This window comes from Anastrepha ludens, chromosome 5 (genome assembly GCF_028408465.1).
Source record: "Anastrepha ludens isolate Willacy chromosome 5, idAnaLude1.1, whole genome shotgun sequence".
Taxonomy (NCBI): Eukaryota; Metazoa; Arthropoda; class Insecta; order Diptera; family Tephritidae; genus Anastrepha; species Anastrepha ludens.
The window spans coordinates 105,511,794-105,529,583 of NC_071501.1; the positions used below are offsets into that span (position 1 = coordinate 105,511,794).

General features: G+C 36.9%; 1 protein-coding gene across 1 annotated transcript; it reads left to right on the top strand.

The window, feature by feature from the left end:
- The first annotated feature begins 1,903 nt into the window (after nucleotides 1-1,903).
- LOC128864829 (putative inorganic phosphate cotransporter) lies at nucleotides 1,904-14,296 on the top strand. The gene is made up of 6 exons (XM_054104587.1): nucleotides 1,904-1,925; nucleotides 8,582-8,763; nucleotides 8,917-9,363; nucleotides 9,440-9,824; nucleotides 9,893-10,131; nucleotides 13,249-14,296. Exons 1-6 carry the CDS (start codon nucleotides 1,904-1,906, stop codon nucleotides 13,459-13,461), a joined length of 1,488 nt encoding a protein of 495 aa, XP_053960562.1. The 3' UTR covers nucleotides 13,462-14,296.
- The last annotated feature ends 3,494 nt before the right edge of the window (nucleotides 14,297-17,790 follow it).

Consider the following 17,790-nt stretch of genomic DNA (forward strand, 5'->3'; position numbering starts at 1 on the left):
GGCAGGAATTTATTCGAGCCAGCCGCGGCGGCCACTTGCCCGAACATAATGGCAAACCCTTATCTTTATAATAAAGCTAAATTCTTGGCCATAACATTAAATTATATACGTTTTATTTCATCTTGAAAACCTAACCTCTAAAAAAACACCCTTTAGAAGCCTATGCGAATTTATTACAGGTGACAGCAACCACATATAAGTAAAACCCTACATGTATTTGTTGTTGCCTTTGGCCCAAGCATCACGTCTAAATCAGCTGTTTGTTTTCAGGCCGATTTGCTTGTGAAATGTAAATAAAGTAAATAAAGCTTCGCGTTCAAATTGCTTAGCGTGAATTGTAAAATATTAATACATATTTAAGAATTTGCCACGGGCATGTATAAGTGAAATTAAATGTAAAATAAAGAAACATAACACAAAAACCTTCGAAACAAGGGCAAAGTTAAGGTCTCACCGCCTACAGAAAGTAATGTATGTAATATTGAGCTCAATTGTATCTGTATCACATTTTTAATTAGCAATTTTTGCATGTGTAGGCTATGTTCAGAAACGCATTACAGAGAACGTTAAGGCCGGATTCACACTATGATGCCGATCACGGTCCGCTCTCGGTCCAGTCTCGGTCCGGTAAAATATTCACAAACGAAAAACAATGACTGTATTCACACTATCCGTGCTGTTCAAGTTTCGGTACAGTCACACTCCAGCATCGATCAAGTTCGAAGAATATTTTGCTGGAGCGTGATCGAACTTGCCGCGACTTGTACTGATAGTGTGAATAACGTTGCGTTCTCGGTTCAGTCTTTCGACAATAGCAACCTATTGGAGAATTGAAAAAATTTTCAATTTCATTTTCATTTTCAACGAACGATGAATCGCGACTGCAAACCTTCAATGGGGTTATTTAACTCAAGAAATAAACTTCAAGCAAGACAAATAAAAATAAAAACAGAAAAAGTAATAATAACAATTACAACAAAAACACAATAAAAATAAAAGCTGCCCACAACTGAACTTGCTTTAAGTAATTCTATAATTATTACCTGGGTGGCCAGCGTTTATTATTTAAATTATTTAAAAACTACAATAAATAAATCGCCTCATTATGGATAGCAAATGGAATAATCTCCGGGAAAACCTATAATTGAAGAAGGTTGTCACAAGCTCAAAACATTTTTTATTTATTAGTATTTATTTTTATATTTATTATAATTTTTGTTATTATTTTATTTTATTAAAAAAACTTGTTATAAGGAAAATTAGGTGGCAGCCCTATTAAAAATATTTTTGAACTAAAGCTAAAGATGATAGATTACCAGGTTAGCTATTTAGCTATCGAGGAAAAGAAAATTGTGAGGGGAAGTTTGTCTTGCCCCACATCACTTGGGGATTCGCCTGCCGAATTCTGCACGACCATTTCACATGTATTCACACACTCGTCAAATCAGTCGATGTTCAGGCGGCAACGAAGAACATTGGTTTATTTTTTTCGTATATCACCAACACAATCTCAGTTTTTTTGTAAACACACCTCAAGTGATGTCAGCTTATCAACGATTCTGACAAATTCACTCAGAGCCGAATGGCGGTCTGTTAAAGAGCTCACTTTCGGAATCTTTTCACCATGAATATTTGAATTTTTTGTTATTGTATAATTAAGAAAGAGTGAGAAGAATAAACTAGTTAAAAACTCTAGAAATGCAATAAAGATTTCCATATAAATCATTAGAGCCATTTCCGTTGAATATTAGTTTAGGTTACGGTAGTTGACACTTTCCATAAGAGTGTAGTGGAGGCCCACTTAGGTCTGTAGTTAGGTCACTAGTTTGGCCGCAAGTTGGTCCTCTAAGTCCCAATGTAGTGGAACCATTTCGCCTCTAGGATATAAGATAAAAGGCTGTAGATGGCTGCCGATGCCAAATTTGGTAAACAATCAAAGAAGTAAGAGCATTAGGTGCAAACCCTATTCAAAAATATATCTGTACGAAAACTCTCAAAATATCTTCTCTTTTTACATCCATCTTGCGATATTTTATTTACTCTCGTAAAAGATGGCAACCTTATTTAACTTTTTAAATATTAAAATTTGTAAATGATGGCAACCTTATTTATTTTCTTAAATATAATTTATAAAAGATGGCAACCTTATTTATTTAGTAAATATAATAATTTCCGAAAGATGGCAACCTTATTTATTTTCTTAAATATAATAATTTATAAAAGATGACAATTTTTTTAATTTCTTAAATATAAAAACTTTCCTAAATATACAAATTTGTAAAATATGGCAACTTTATTTATTTGCTTATATATTATAATTTTTAAAAGATGGCAACCTTATTTATTTTATTAAATATAATAATTTGTGACAGATGGCAACTTTATTTATTTTCTTTAATATAAAAATCTGTAAAAGATGGCAACCTTATTTAACTTTTTAAATATTAAAATTTGTAAATGATGGCAACTTTATTTATTTTCTTAAATATAATTTATAAAAGATGGCAGCCTTATTTATTTAGTAAATATAATAATTTCCGAAAGATGGCAACCTTATTTATTTTCTTAAATATAATAATTTATAAAAGATGACAATTTTTTTAATTTCTTAAATATAAAAACTTTCCTAAATATACAAATTTGTAAAATATGGCAACTTTATTTATTTGCTTATATATTATAATTTTTAAAAGATGGCAACCTTATTTATTTTATTAAATATAATAATTTGTGACAGATGGCAACTTTATTTATTTTCTTTAATATAAAAATCTGTAAAAGATGGCAACCTTATTTATTTTCTTAAATATAATAATTTATAAAAGATGGCAACCTTATTTATTGCATTAGATATAATAATTTGCGAAATATGGCAACCTTATACGAAAACTTCACTGAAAAAACCTAGTAGATAAATTTAGAAAGTAAAATAAATATCTAAAAACCACTAATTGCTAGTTTAAGGGAAAAATATATTCCAGTAATATCGGGTTCTCCATAAAATCTGAAAAAGAGTAAAAAATGGGAATCCAACATCATATAAGAACAAAAATAGTATTGGCATATTTGTAAATATTTACGTGTTTGCTTACGTTAGTTTGCAAGCCTCTAAAAAAATGTTGCTTCCCCTTGCCCTTTTCCATAACTGTCATTTTCAACTATAAATGCTTTCCTTGCTTCATTAAGCTTAATTGCCCCAAATCATTCAAGACTTTTTAAAAATTTCAGCTAATACTAATTTTCGTAGCCATGTGTCAAGTAATTCCCTCAGATTTTGCAGCTGATTCTAAAATATTCTAAGAAATGAGTAACAAATTTAAGCGCATGTTTTATTTATTTACTAAAACGTGCGAGAGGAGCTTTTAAAGGCATAACACAATGAACAGGTTTAGACCAAAAAAGTAAATAAAAAGGTGTGCTCAAATCGACCACGTAATTCGTTCTATCTATGAAGACATACAGACAAAAGACTTTAAATATAATTCTAATACACATTTTCGCGATTTTTAACCAGTGTCGGACACCATTGTGCGGAACAATCCGCAATGCGGATAAGAAGGCAGAGTAAGGTGCAAGAAGTTAGTCGGTGGTTCTGTGAGTGATGAGAGAAACATGATTTTGACGGGCTCTGCAAGATGTTAATGCAGCCCACAAGCAATTGGCCTTCAATATCACTACTATGGCTAACTAACTTTTCGTTTTCTTCAACTCCTTTATGTCTTGGCACTCTGTATTTAAATAGTTACTCGTCCAGTAGCGCAGAGTTAGTAGAGAGTTCGCCATCAAAGCCGCTACTAACTTAATAGCGTCTAACTGTCGATAAAGAATGAGTTCAGCTGCCGACTCTGCTAGGTTTTGCAGCAGTCTGGGATCTATGCATAATAATCTGGGACCTGTTTAAGTGATAAACTAAATTATAGGGGTGGCGTTGTCACTTGTGGTGAAACATGAAGCTATCTCGTTTTGGTAATCAATTTTATAGTAATAGCAGCTTGGCTGTCAGAATATATTACAGTGATTAGCATTGCTGTCTTGGCGTTTTTGAGCTAAAAAGCGACCTCTTAATGCAGCCTAAAATCTGATGCAGTCATCAGGTCAACGTGAAGTAAGGTATATTGAATGTTCCTTGGAAAGTACATCACTAACTAATTTGTTGTTCAACTTACTTAGATTCAGTCTATGTATATCTATCTATATATGTACAATATATATTTTTTTAGAAAACACTAAGGGCGCCCAAGTCTACTAACGTAGATGAGGATATCCTTTTTTGCGAGTTCCACCAGCATATTTCGAAATGAGCAGCTTCTTTGCTGGAGCGTTATTGTCCATGCTCCCAACATGACCTTGCCCGCGAAGCCGCTGAATTTTAATGTGCTACATTACGCCGATGTCGGTGTACAGCTCGTGGTTCCATCTTATGCGGTGTGCAACATTCACGCAAATTAGATAATAGATCTTGCGAAGCACTTTTCTCTCGATAGCTTATAATAACCGCCCATCGATGTTCGCCATTGTCTAGGACTCAACGCCATATAGTAAGACCGGGAGGATAAGTGAGTAATAGAGGGTTTTTTTCGTGCTTCGAGAGAGGGCTCTGCTTTTCAATTGCCTACCCAGCCCAAAGTAGCAACTGTTGGCAAGAGTTGTTCTTCACTAGTTCTCTTGGTGTTGGTGTTGTTGGTGATAATGATGGATGCTAGGTAGACAAAGCCCCTGACTATGCCGAAGTCGTATTTGTCAATCGCAACCTGCTGTCTAATGCGCGTAGACTTTTTGGTTCTTGACACAAGGTACTTTGTCTTGCCTTCGCTTACCACAAAACTCACTCGACGGAATTCTTTTTCAAGTATTATTTAACTGCGCACAAAATATAATTTTACATTCACTGCAGCAAGTAATGGCCCCATAGGTGGTGATTGGCAACGGTTCGGAATAAAGCTAAATTTTAAATTAAATTAAATTTACACCTTTTTTGCTTATTAGAATTCCGTACTTACACTAAAACTAAACGTTTTTGTGCAATTATCGTCCCCAAATAATTATAAGAAATTGCTGAAAATACAGCTATTTGTGCCGTCTGAGTAATTTGCCAAATGTGAAATGAGTGATTTTTAAACATTCTATTGTACATTCTACTTTATGTATTTTTTATAGGTTGACTGATATTTTTATTTATTCGTTGCCTAACTATGTTTTTTTATATACATATATATTTTTTTGTTATTGTTAATTCGATAATTTCTTGTGAGCTGCTAGCGTCGATTGTGTGATTGCTGCACACTTCATTAAATTTAATATGAAATGATTTTGATTACGTGTGCCCATGCATGAACAGTAGCTGACGTACAAATTCAGACAAATTTTATGGCGCACATTTTTTTAAAGTAAATGCGAATGAGATATTATTTAGTTATTAAAACTAAACTCGCTAAATTTTGAAGAACAAAAAAAAACAAAATACTAGCTTAAAAAATTTTTGTTGCATACAATTTAATCTTTTCGTTTGAAATAGTTCTTTTTATAAAGACTTTCCGGTTTATTTAATTATTTATTTGAGTCTATACTTATGAAACCCTACAGACTAGAGGAACAGTCTCTTCAACTCCAATCTGGGCGTTGGCATATAGCAGCATATGGTGTTAACTACCCCTCTAGGGCGTTAACTAGCACGGTTATGTGTCAGCGATCTCAATTCGTTCCATTTTAGGCCAAGAGATTCCATTTCTGCATCTGTAGAGCACCGACAGGTGGTACGCGGTCTGCCAATTCCTCAACAGGCTTGCTGAAAAGAATTCCAGCGCGGGGCCTGTTTAGCAACGCTGTTGTTGTAGCAGCTTATTATATCCTGTCAGTGCAATGTAATTACCGGTCGCCTTTGTCTAACTCATCTAACAGTACACCCAGGAAATGAGAAGGCGTCACAAGGCAGCTTTGTTTTCAATAGGTGGTCTCCGATAACCGATAATCAGAGGTCGGGAGTTTAGGAAGGTTGTAAGTGTCTGCCGATGAATGTTGTATAGCGTTTGTCTGTATACTGTCCGGTCCAGTAGTTGTAAATTTGCTCTTCTCAGCGTGTGGTCGAGCCACTGCTATTTCCGTTGCCGTATTTTGGCTGCTACATTCACCTGTGAGGCTTTCCTTAACAAAGTTAGGATTAGTTATTGTGCGCGGCCATAAGATTCGCAAGATGTGCCGAAGACAGCGGTTGAAAATTGTTTGTAGTGCATGCGTGGAATAAATCGGATTCCAGGCGATTAAGGCATATTCCAACTTTGACCAAATTAGAAAATTTTAAAGTGTTTTTCTAGTATAGGGATCTTTGAAGCCCATATCATGGCGCCGCAGAAGAGCTAAGTTAGAACTGGTATGCGGTATAATAAAGCTAATATAATTAACGAAGGAAGAAAATAAATCAAAAACCACTCGAGGTCTAAGGCTTCAAGCACTTCGTTTTTCGCTTATTTGCTCCAAAGTTTCATAATCCAAAAAAGAAAATTGTTTTTAGATAAGTATGCAAAAATGGGCAGCAGTTCTGCTTTTAAGCGTTGTAAAAAATTGGTTCATTTGTTAATAGATCCCCTTGGGTTCATTTAAAATCTGAGACACATCATGCACTTGTTTGCCCCAGGAGCGAGTGACGTGTTTTGGTTTTATAAATTTATTTTTGCGCTGCAATTCTAATTACCTGAAGTCATCTAATATGTCACTAATATTTTCGAAATAAATGAAATAGAAATAAAATGTCCTGCTTTTACATGCTTGCTTGGAGGAGAAGCAACCAAAAATAAAATCATGTGGAACGTATTCAAGGTGTTAGCAGCATCTCATTAGTTGAAAATTTACTTTTACTTGGGGAGACTCAATAAATGGAAAGCTGCTTTGAAAGCATTTTTCCCCACTTTCCGAGCTGCGACGTTCGTCCAGCAAACAAGCGATTCGTGCGTATTCATTGCGGCCGAAAGCAACAACACCTGCAAATGATTTGTCCGCCAATCAACTTTTTTTTTATATCTCTTTCCTTTTGACCAATTCTCCGTGCTGTCGTTGTTTTTACTCGTAAATTCGCATGTAAGTGAAACATTAGTACTCTCAAGTGCAGTAGTTGGATATTTCACAACATACTCGCATACCGGCTTAATAGCCCAGCAAATTCATTAGTGTGGTCCATATCCCAACCCATTGTTATACATATACTTATATGTATGTATGTATGTTGAGTCGTTCCCTTTGGTAAGTATTTCGTATCAGCGATATCGTCGTCAATACTGGAACTATCCTCTTCATATATAATATTAGCTGACTGATAAGAAAGCTAAAAGAAATACCTAATTAGGCATTGAAAGCCAGCCATAAATTGCTATAGAATTTCAAATCGGCTTAGTTAATTGCCATGTTTATAACGTTGTTAAAATAATTGTTTTTATTATACTTATGTATAATGGCCGCTAAGTTCTATAAAGATTAGACCTATCACCGATGCTTCCAAATTTTAATTGCCAGCGCCCGCCAGCTATCTTTATTGAGTTCTGATTAGAAAATCGTTTATAAAAAACGTTCAGCAGAATTTGAAAATATTACATACCAATTTACACTATTTTACAAATTCTTGGCTTTTCTTGTTTGCCTTGAAACGCCACTATTACCTAGTTCGAAAATAGTATTCAAGGTGGCACAAAATTAATCACTCTATTGGAAGATTTAAAATTTTTGCAAATGGCGTGCAAGACAACCGATGGAGCGCGTTAAGATTGAAATAAAGATTACTCAGAATCACTTTTTAGTAAAAAAGTTATTAAAAAACGAAATAATATGATAACTAAAACTTAGTAGAAAAAACCTGAGAGTACTGGTGGGTGTAATCACAGGGCACAACGCCTGTGGCTACCATGGGAATCATTGGCGACCCCATATGACTATCCTATCTTGAGAATGAGGCCCCGCATAGCGTTTTCTCTGTAGCTGTCCGGCTTTTTCTAGAATTAGACTTAGGCCGTTGTGGTGCGATAAAGTTCATACTCTTCCTCTTCCGGATCTCTTAAGATTCATCAATGCATTCAAAAGATTCGCGGAAGAGTGACCTCAAACCCCGTCTTGCCACCAATACTGTATCTATCCTGTCTCTCTATTCCACTGTAATCTATCCGGGTGTATTACAATGGTCTTTCTGACTGAGTGTTTGGACTTCTCCAACCCTCCCAAATCTAATCATTTCTAATCTAACAATCAATGTCCCCTCTTATGGAAAGCAAACCCGTCCGAGTTTTAGTGTTAACCACTGTTTATACATGTGTATACATACACCACGAAATCTAGGAGGTTAGCGTGTGATCTGCGCAAATCAGACTTGGCGTGTCATCAGTGCGACAAATTAAGATGTACAGGCAATTTTAATCGGAAATAAAACGAGAGTCTATTAATTTAATTTATTAGCAGTAAAATTTAGTTGTAATAGAATTTAATAAAATTGCAAGCACATTAAATCTATTATACTGTTTTTTTTTTTGTTCAATTTTTAATTTTAATGTATATTTTAATTAAAATTGACTAATTCGATTTCCTTTTACTTTCTTCATTTAAGTTTTCTTTGTGCCACAGCGCGTGATCCTCTCGATCATGGGCTTCTTCGCCATGCTTAACGCATATACGATGCGTGTTTCTTTGTCGGTGGCTATTACCGAGCTGGTGGTGAAGAAGAATCAGACAGATGATGGCAGTGATGTGGCCATATGTGCAGCCGATAGCATAGATTCAGGATCAAGCGTAAGTTTTCAGTCAAACAGTTTTTCACTCCATCAACAAAATTTTATTAATTTTTACACTCTCACTCATTTCCTATCTCTCTCTCTCTCTCTCTCTCTCTCTCTCTCTCTCTCTCTCTCTCTCTCTCTCTCTACTCTTCACTCTTAATTACAGTCTAGCGGTATATACGAGTGGTCGGAGGAATTACAGGGTTACATCCTATCATCCTTCTACATTGGTTACATCGTGACGCATATACCTGGTGGTCTATTGGCTGAGAAATTTGGTGGTAAATGGACGCTCAGTCTGGGTATACTTTCAACGGCATTCTTCACCGTGATTACGCCACTTGCCATTATTCATGGTGGCGCCAATTGGCTCATCGTTGTGCGTATTTTGATGGGTATTGGTGAGGGTACCACTTTCCCGGCATTGAGTGTACTCTTGGCCCAATGGGTACCGGTGAAGGAGCGCGGCAAATTGGGTGCACTCGTATTGGGTGGTGGACAAGTGGGCACAATTTTGGGTAATCTTATATCTGGTCTATTGCTAGATGCTTACGACTGGCCTGTGGTATTTTACTTCTTCGGTGGCATCGGCATTATATGGTTCATTATCTTCGTAAGTGAAAAAAAAAAACAAATATAATAAAAACCGGACAAAAATTATTTGTAATTGCTTCACTTCTTCACTTCAGACATTCCTCTGCTACAGCGATCCGACAACACATCCATTCATTAAGCCCAGCGAGAAGGAATATCTTACCAAGCATATGGGTACAATTGGACGCAACAAGAATCTGCCACCCACACCATGGAAAGCTATATTGACCAGTTTGCCAATGTGGGCATTGATTTCTGCACAAATCGGTCACGATTGGGGCTTCTATATTATGGTTACAGATTTGCCCAAATACATGTCCGACGTTTTGCGATTCTCCATCAAATCTAACGGTCTATACTCTTCGCTGCCATACGCCATGATGTGGCTCTTTTCACTGGGTTCAGGCTTCGTTGGTGATGTGTTGATTACACGCAAGATTATGAGCATCACGAACGTACGTAAAATGATGACTGGTTTAGGTAAGTGTAAACATCCTTTTGTTTGATAGAACTTAAAGATATGTATTCAAACCATTTCTTTCATGCAGCTGCCTTTGGTCCAGCGATCTTTATGGTTGCCGCTTCATACGCTGGTTGTGATCGTGTCACAGTCGTCATACTTTTCACCATTGCCATGGGTCTCATGGGCGCTTTCTATGCGGGTATGAAGCTGACACCACTTGACTTGAGCCCCAACTATGCGGGTACATTGATGGCGATCACCAATGGTATTGGTGCGGTTACGGGTGTGATTTCGCCATCCTTGGTGGGCTTGATGACACCAAATGTAAGTTTCTACAAGAGAAGGGGTTACTTTTCTACGAAAAACGGGTATATAAAGTTCGCCTTGCGTCAGTTAGAAAGCAGAGAGTTAAACTCAAAAGATAGCTAAATAAATTAAGTTTACTATAGCGCTAAGCTCAAGGACTAGAGATTCTGCGTCGAACAAAAGCTGGGGGGTGTGGGCTGTGCAGCATTCTATCGGCTGCTGTAGCTGCTGTAACAGTATAACACAATTTCCATACATTTTTGAAGAATGCCAGCGGAGCGACAGTCCTTAGAAAGTATCGTGACAAGTAACTGAGCTTAATTTTCGACGATAGCAGTCTAACTTCGGTCAAATATAGGTATTTTGGGTAAAATCAATTTCGCCTGGTGCTGTGTTTTTGTCGATAGGTGTCATAAAATAGAATGTAGAGGCCAATGACCAACATGTGTACGTATTTGCAAGCAAACTAGTACCTCTATGTGGGAGCTTACTTTGGGTAGTTTCATTCACACCTGGATGGATCTAAGTGCATATCCCGATTGAGTTGAAGAAATTTCTTAGACATTCCCATGCCAAGGGAATTAGAAGTATGTTAGATGAAAGTGTGAGATGAGAAGAGTTAGAAAAATGTTAGATGAACACGATTTTAGTGCTGAATGTAGAATGGAATATTTGCCAAACAAAAACCAAACGACAAACAAAGCAGATATACGAGACCTGCCGTTTATATTTGGCGCCCAATAATGAAAACACATGAAAGGAATATTGAAAATGGCTTTACTGTTTTTCAAAATATTCCCTTTGGAGGTTAATACACTTCTGCATTCGCTTGAACCAGTTTTCAAGGCACTTTTGCCACTCAGAAGGGGGTACCTTCAAAGCGAGCTGTTTAAAGGCCTCGTCAGCTTCTTCAGGTGTTGAAAAACGTTAACCTCACAAGTTTTTTCCAAACTGTTCTGTCGTTTGCATGGGCCTTAATCTCGTTCCAACTTAGCTGGAAATTCTTCACTCGATTTCCAGCTGCCTACTCCAGGCATGAGCTGGTCTTCCTCTACGGCTGCTGCCTTGTGTATTTCATGTAATTACTCGCTCAGCAATTTCGTCGGCTGGTTAGCGTAGCGTATGACCAATCCAATTCCTTTTACCTTGTATAATTTCTGTATTGATCGGTTGCTGTTGTCTCAAGTGCACAGGTTGCCATTTCATTTTTGATGTTCGGCAAAAAAAAAATCATTAAGAGCTAAACGGCTCTGTAAAACGGCTGACCCATTGATTCGAACCCTTGTTTACTCAAAAAATCTCTTTTGTGAGCCGATACGCGAGATCTCGAACTTTCTTGGTGAAGGAAGGAGCGTCTTCTGCGATTGATTTTCCTTAATTCTGCGAAAACTTCTGGCAAACAAATGATTGCATATCACTCAGAGTTGACTATTTGAGGTTTATTTAGTGGTGCAGATGGTACCATATGTCCCGCTAGGGATGCAATGAAACAATGATGATGATAATGATAGTTTGCGCGTGATAAGATTTTCCGAAAAACCAGTCGACCATTTGCTTTGAGTTGCTTCCTCTGCGAAGAACTTTTGTTGGATTAAGCTCGTCTTCGAGCACACATACTGTCGATTGCTCTTTTTTTGCCGGCTCATATGCATTGATGGAAGATTCATCACCTCATCACCTGTTACGATGTCATAGACGTACTTTAAACAACCGCGGCTGAATTTCTTCAAGATTTCTTTACACAAACCGACACGAGTTTTTTTTTGGGCAATTGTCAAATTGTGCGGTATGCACAAAGAACAAATCTTCTTGACGACCAAATGTTCTTGCAATTTTTAATGCTTCCTAGTCCCACTAATGCCCAAGCCACCCTCTATCTCGCGATATGTCACATGACGACCTTGCGTTATTAATTTACGCTCAGCATCGACTGTTTCTGGCACAACAACCGTTTTTGGACAGCCTTCACGAAATTCATCCGGCAAGGATCGACAGTCATATTGGAACTCGTTCTACTAGCGCTTCACAGTGGCTAAGTATGGTGTTTTAAATCCAAAAATCGCAATAAGTTGATCGATGCACTCCTGACTCGATAATTCAGGTAGAATATCGTAATAAATCATCGCAAAAAAATTTTCATGACCTAATTCCAACTTTTGGACGAAATGAATTTTTCATTAGCATTAACCGTGTGGACCACTGGAATACATTATTTGTGCAGATTCATTTTAGCCAAATCAACCTTCACTTCCTTTTTGACTTTTCCAACTGCGATTTTTTGTAATCTGGATCATCTCTATGCTTCCATTCAGCACTTTGACGTTTGGTTTCAGGATCGTATTGAAGGCTTCACTTTTCGTCACTTGTTACAATATTTTTGCGTTTGCTTGAATCCTTTTTGTCCCCTTACATAAATTCTTGGAACTTTGAATTCGAATTCATGTGCATGTCGACATTATTTCGAAAACTGGGAACCTAATATATTAAAAATAGTTTATTGACCTCGGATAATTATTTTTTTCAATTTGAGTCTGCAATACATAGAGGCCTGAGAAATTCTAGTTTGGGGGAAAAAAAATTATTTTTACGTAAACTTTTTGCGCAAATGATTTACAACTGTTTTATAGCCGAAATTTAGCTCCTGATTTCCCTCCCCGGTCAATTTCCATTATTTCTGTGATTTTATCGACATTTTCAACATTTACGACAGTTTTCCCTAACATCAAAATTGCCTGAACGGAATCGACGAAACCAAAATTGCATGAAATTAGCTGTTACAGCATCGGAACCATAAACACCATTCACAATTTCAGCTCATATGGCTTGTTTTGCATTTTCACCTTTATCAAAGGAAAACTGTAAAATACACCGAATTTCCTCCTTGTTGACTCGCATTGTTAACACCCTGTAACTCACAAGTGAATTTTTTTTAGTGTAGAATGTCACCTTGACAACGAGCTGAAACTTTAAATTGTTTGATCGGTACTTTACGAGATATCGATCACAACAGCCATCTACCGAGAAAATAATTGATTTCTTTTCCCCCAAACTATTATAAGAACGATTTTACTATTAACCCGTTTTTTTATATTTTTTATCATCCACTGTTATTCATTTAATATTTTAATTCCTCAGGCTACACTGCTCGAATGGCGTCTCGTGTTCTGGGTTGCCTTCGGTGTTCTCGTCGTCACCGCCTTTGTCTATGTTATCTGGGCGTCGGGTGAAGTGCAGCATTTCAACGATCCACCACAAAAGATTGATTTCGAAGCTGCAGAGAAGGAGAAAACAGCTGATGGCGCAAATAACGAACGTTATGAAGCGCAAGAGAAAACCGATAAGCTGTGAAGACTGTAAATATTGTGCACGTGCGCTGCTGTCTAGCGTCAAGTGATTTGTTGCTAGCCAAACGAAAACACGTGGATGCCGAAAAGCTGCCTGCTCATCTGTGGATGAAAAGAAAGAATTTAGAAACAAACAAAGAAAAACAAAAGCAGATTCTAAAGTATTTATTGTAATAATAATTTAAGCGGAAAAAAAACACAACCAAACAACAAGACAACGGAACTTAAAATAAGGCAAAAACAATTAGGGAAATATATATACATGTGTGTGTACGTATGTTATTGAAAATTACAAACAAATAATTAATTGTTTTTCTTTTATCGAACGATACAAATTCCTTGTTTTTGCTAAGTTGTTTAGTGTACACCCAAAGATACATTTAGCTATATGTGTATGTATGTATATGTAGTTGATTAAATAATATAATCGTTATTAATTGTTTTGCATATTTTCCTTATTTGATTTAGTGAATAATGTATGTATTTAGTAACGGTATTGCACTTAACGCTTGTAAACAAAAAAAACAGTACTGCGTTTCCCCTTGTGATTGCACTTTACTCGCATTGCGGCTATTTTTTTTTAATATTTTGTTTTTTTAATATTTACTAAAAACAAAAAAGAAAATTATACGCATTAATGCACATACGTATGTATGTATATTTACATTTTAATAAGCAATAAAAGAGTGTACAAGATCAAAAAAATAAGGCCAAAAAAATGGTTTTCCATGTGCGTGCGCACTTAAGATCCATACTTATGCTATTGCATAAATGCACTGTCACATGCAAATAACAACAACTAAAAAATTAAAATAAAAATAAATTAATATTAAAAAAAACCAAGATAAAATGCTGATATGCATGAGATGTAAATGATGGAATTTTTCCTAGTATGTTCTGATTAATTAATTATTAATTTCCAATAACTCCCCTTGCATATTTGAGTATTTCATATCCGCGTTTAGTACTGTCGCCGTAAGCAGATGCACACGAACTTAACTGTGACTGTGACTTTAATTGTAAATTCTTTCAATTACATATAAGCCATATACTATGTAGAGAAACACCCACATACCCACATACCTATATTTTATTGAAAATAGAACTAAAATTGCTGTAAATACTAAAAGTACTGGCAGGACCTAGTGAACTGCTTCAACAACACTAACAGCACCCAATTTACCTTGATATCCACTGGTGCGAATTTTTAATTACATACGCATACATATATGAATGTATGTGCATATGTACATGTGTATGTGTGTATATATGCATACGTTACGGTTATACTGCTGCCGTAGAGTGCGTACGAGTGCATGCATACATACATACATACCTAGGCATACATATTATATAATATTAATGACAATATTACACTGAAATTGATATGTGCATTGTTATGTAGTTGTAATTAATATTACTTATAAAATATTAATTGTAAAGTTATGCGAATTTAATTTCAATAAAACGATAAACAAAATAATCTAAAATGTTCCTGTCGAAAGAGTAAATACATTAGATATCTTAATTGCCTGCTCCACAAAAACTGGGATGTCTCAACAGAAATAAGAAAAATGCAAGGCGGAAACATAAGGCAGTGTAGTAAAAAAAAATTAATATTTTACTTTTAAATTGTGTAATTGCTTACATTGCTTACAAGATAAATAAAAATCAACATACATAGATTGATTTGTGATTACAGTCCCGTAAGGTGCTGTCCCAATGCAAGCTGGCTTTGCTTGCTGCACTTGTTTTGCGTGGATTTGAAAACTTGTATCGCCAAATGGGCGCTTTGCACGCTGTCATAACAATCAGATGATTCGTAAAAGGAAAAAGGAAACAGCGATGTTAGTCACATTCAACAATACATAACATAAAGGGTGTTTTTTTAGAGGTTAGGTTTTCAAGTTGGCACTACTTTTTTCGTAGATAGTCTTTTTGACAGCTGTCACTTTATTTATGCTCAGTTTGGTTTGCCATTTCATAATAAATAGACTTACACCTGAACAACGTTTGCAAATCGTGCAAATTTATTACGAAAATAATGGTTCGGTTCGCCCGACGCATCGCGCGCTGCGTCCAATATTCGGTCGGCATAATCGTCCATCAGAGTCACTAATTCGATTAACCATGGATCGGTTTCGCACCACGTTTGCTCTAGTGGATAATACGCATCCTCAGTGACGTCGTACAGTGCGCACCGAAGACGCTATTGCTGCTGTGGAGCAGAGTATCGAAGAAGACCCGAATGAGTCCATCCGTCATCGCGCGCAGCAATTGGAGATGTGCCCATCCACTTTATGGAAGATTTTGCGGAAGGATCTTGGTTTGCGGGCTTACAAAATCCAACTCGTGCAAGAATTGAAGCCGAACGACCATCAAGCGCGTCGCACGTTCGGTGAATGGGCCCAAAACGAGATGGCCACCGATCCCGATTTTCACAAGAAAATTTTGTTCAGCGATGAAGTTCACTTTTGGTTGAATGGGTATGCCAATAAGCAAAATTGTCGCATTTGGAGTGAACATAATCCACAAGCCATTGCTGAGACGCCGTTACATCCTCAAAAAGTCACTGTTTGGTGTGCTCTATGGGCAGAGGGAATCATTGGTCCATATTTCTTTAAAAATGAAGCCGGCCATAATGTTACAGTCAATGGAGAGCGCTATAGAGCCATGATTAATGACTTTTTCGTGCCTGAATTGGACGATGTTGATGTGGACGACCTTTGGTTCCAACAAGACGGCGCTACATGCCATACAGCCAACGCAACAATCGAATTATTGAAGGAAACTTTTGGTGAGCGCATTATCTCGCGCCGTGGACCTGTGGCGTGGCCTCCAAGATTGTGCGATATAACACCGCTGGACTATTTCTTGTGGGGCTATGTGAAGTCGCTTGTCTACGCAGATAAGCCCGAGACGATTGACGTCTTGGAAGAGAATATTCGGCGCGTTATTGCTGACATACGGCCCCTATTGCTGCAAAAAGTGGTCGAAAATTGGGCCTCTCGGCAGGAATTTATTCGAGCCAGCCGCGGCGGCCACTTGCCCGAACATAATGGCAAACCCTTATCTTTATAATAAAGCTAAATTCTTGGCCATAACATTAAATTATATACGTTTTATTTCATCTTGAAAACCTAACCTCTAAAAAAACACCCTTTAGAAGCCTATGCGAATTTATTACAGGTGACAGCAACCACATATAAGTAAAACCCTACATGTATTTGTTGTTGCCTTTGGCCCAAGCATCACGTCTAAATCAGCTGTTTGTTTTCAGGCCGATTTGCTTGTGAAATGTAAATAAAGTAAATAAAGCTTCGCGTTCAAATTGCTTAGCGTGAATTGTAAAATATTAATACATATTTAAGAATTTGCCACGGGCATGTATAAGTGAAATTAAATGTAAAATAAAGAAACATAACACAAAAACCTTCGAAACAAGGGCAAAGTTAAGGTCTCACCGCCTACAGAAAGTAATGTATGTAATATTGAGCTCAATTGTATCTGTATCACATTTTTAATTAGCAATTTTTGCATGTGTAGGCTATGTTCAGAAACGCATTACAGAGAACGTTAAGGCCGGATTCACACTATGATGCCGATCACGGTCCGCTCTCGGTCCAGTCTCGGTCCGGTAAAATATTCACAAACGAAAAACAATGACTGTATTCACACTATCCGTGCTGTTCAAGTTTCGGTACAGTCACACTCCAGCATCGATCAAGTTCGAAGAATATTTTGCTGGAGCGTGATCGAACTTGCCGCGACTTGTACTGATAGTGTGAATAACGTTGCGTTCTCGGTTCAGTCTTTCGACAATAGCAACCTATTGGAGAATTGAAAAAATTTTCAATTTCATTTTCATTTTCAACGAACGATGAATCGCGACTGGACCGATGTAAGAACACAAATGTAGATGTCGAAAGATTTTACCGAACCGAGACTAGACCGCGAACGAACCGTGATCGGCACCATAGTGTGAATCTACCCTAAATATAGAGAAGTCTCAATGACTGAAATGGCAGCACTTTTCAGGGGTACTCGTTTTGCGCGCGTGGTACACAACAGCGACATTTTTCACAGAACGTTAACAGAAATATGCTCAACTGCAGAAATTTAACAGCTTTTGAGAATTAAGAGCTTTTTTTTTGGAAACTTTCCGTTTTGTGCCAAAGTTAGGTTACAGGTGCTTTTTGTCTCTTTATTTGCATGAAAATTCATTTTTGAATTTGAATTGATTTTGCGTAATTTGCGCCAAAATTTCCATGTCAAACCAAAAGAGTCTAATGAACTTTAGTTTGAGAAAAACTTTTGATTGACGTCGCGCAAT

Excerpts from the sequence above, each read along its gene's own strand:
- LOC128864829 (XM_054104587.1), top strand. The coding sequence starts at position 1,904 with ATGGCTGCCGATGCCAAATTTG. Across the intron at positions 1,926-8,581 it reads GGCTGCCGATGCCAAATTTG|TTTTCTTTGTGCCACAGCGC; the intron begins GTAAACAATCAA and ends TCTTCATTTAAG. Across the intron at positions 10,132-13,248 it reads TGGGCTTGATGACACCAAAT|GCTACACTGCTCGAATGGCG; the intron begins GTAAGTTTCTAC and ends TTAATTCCTCAG.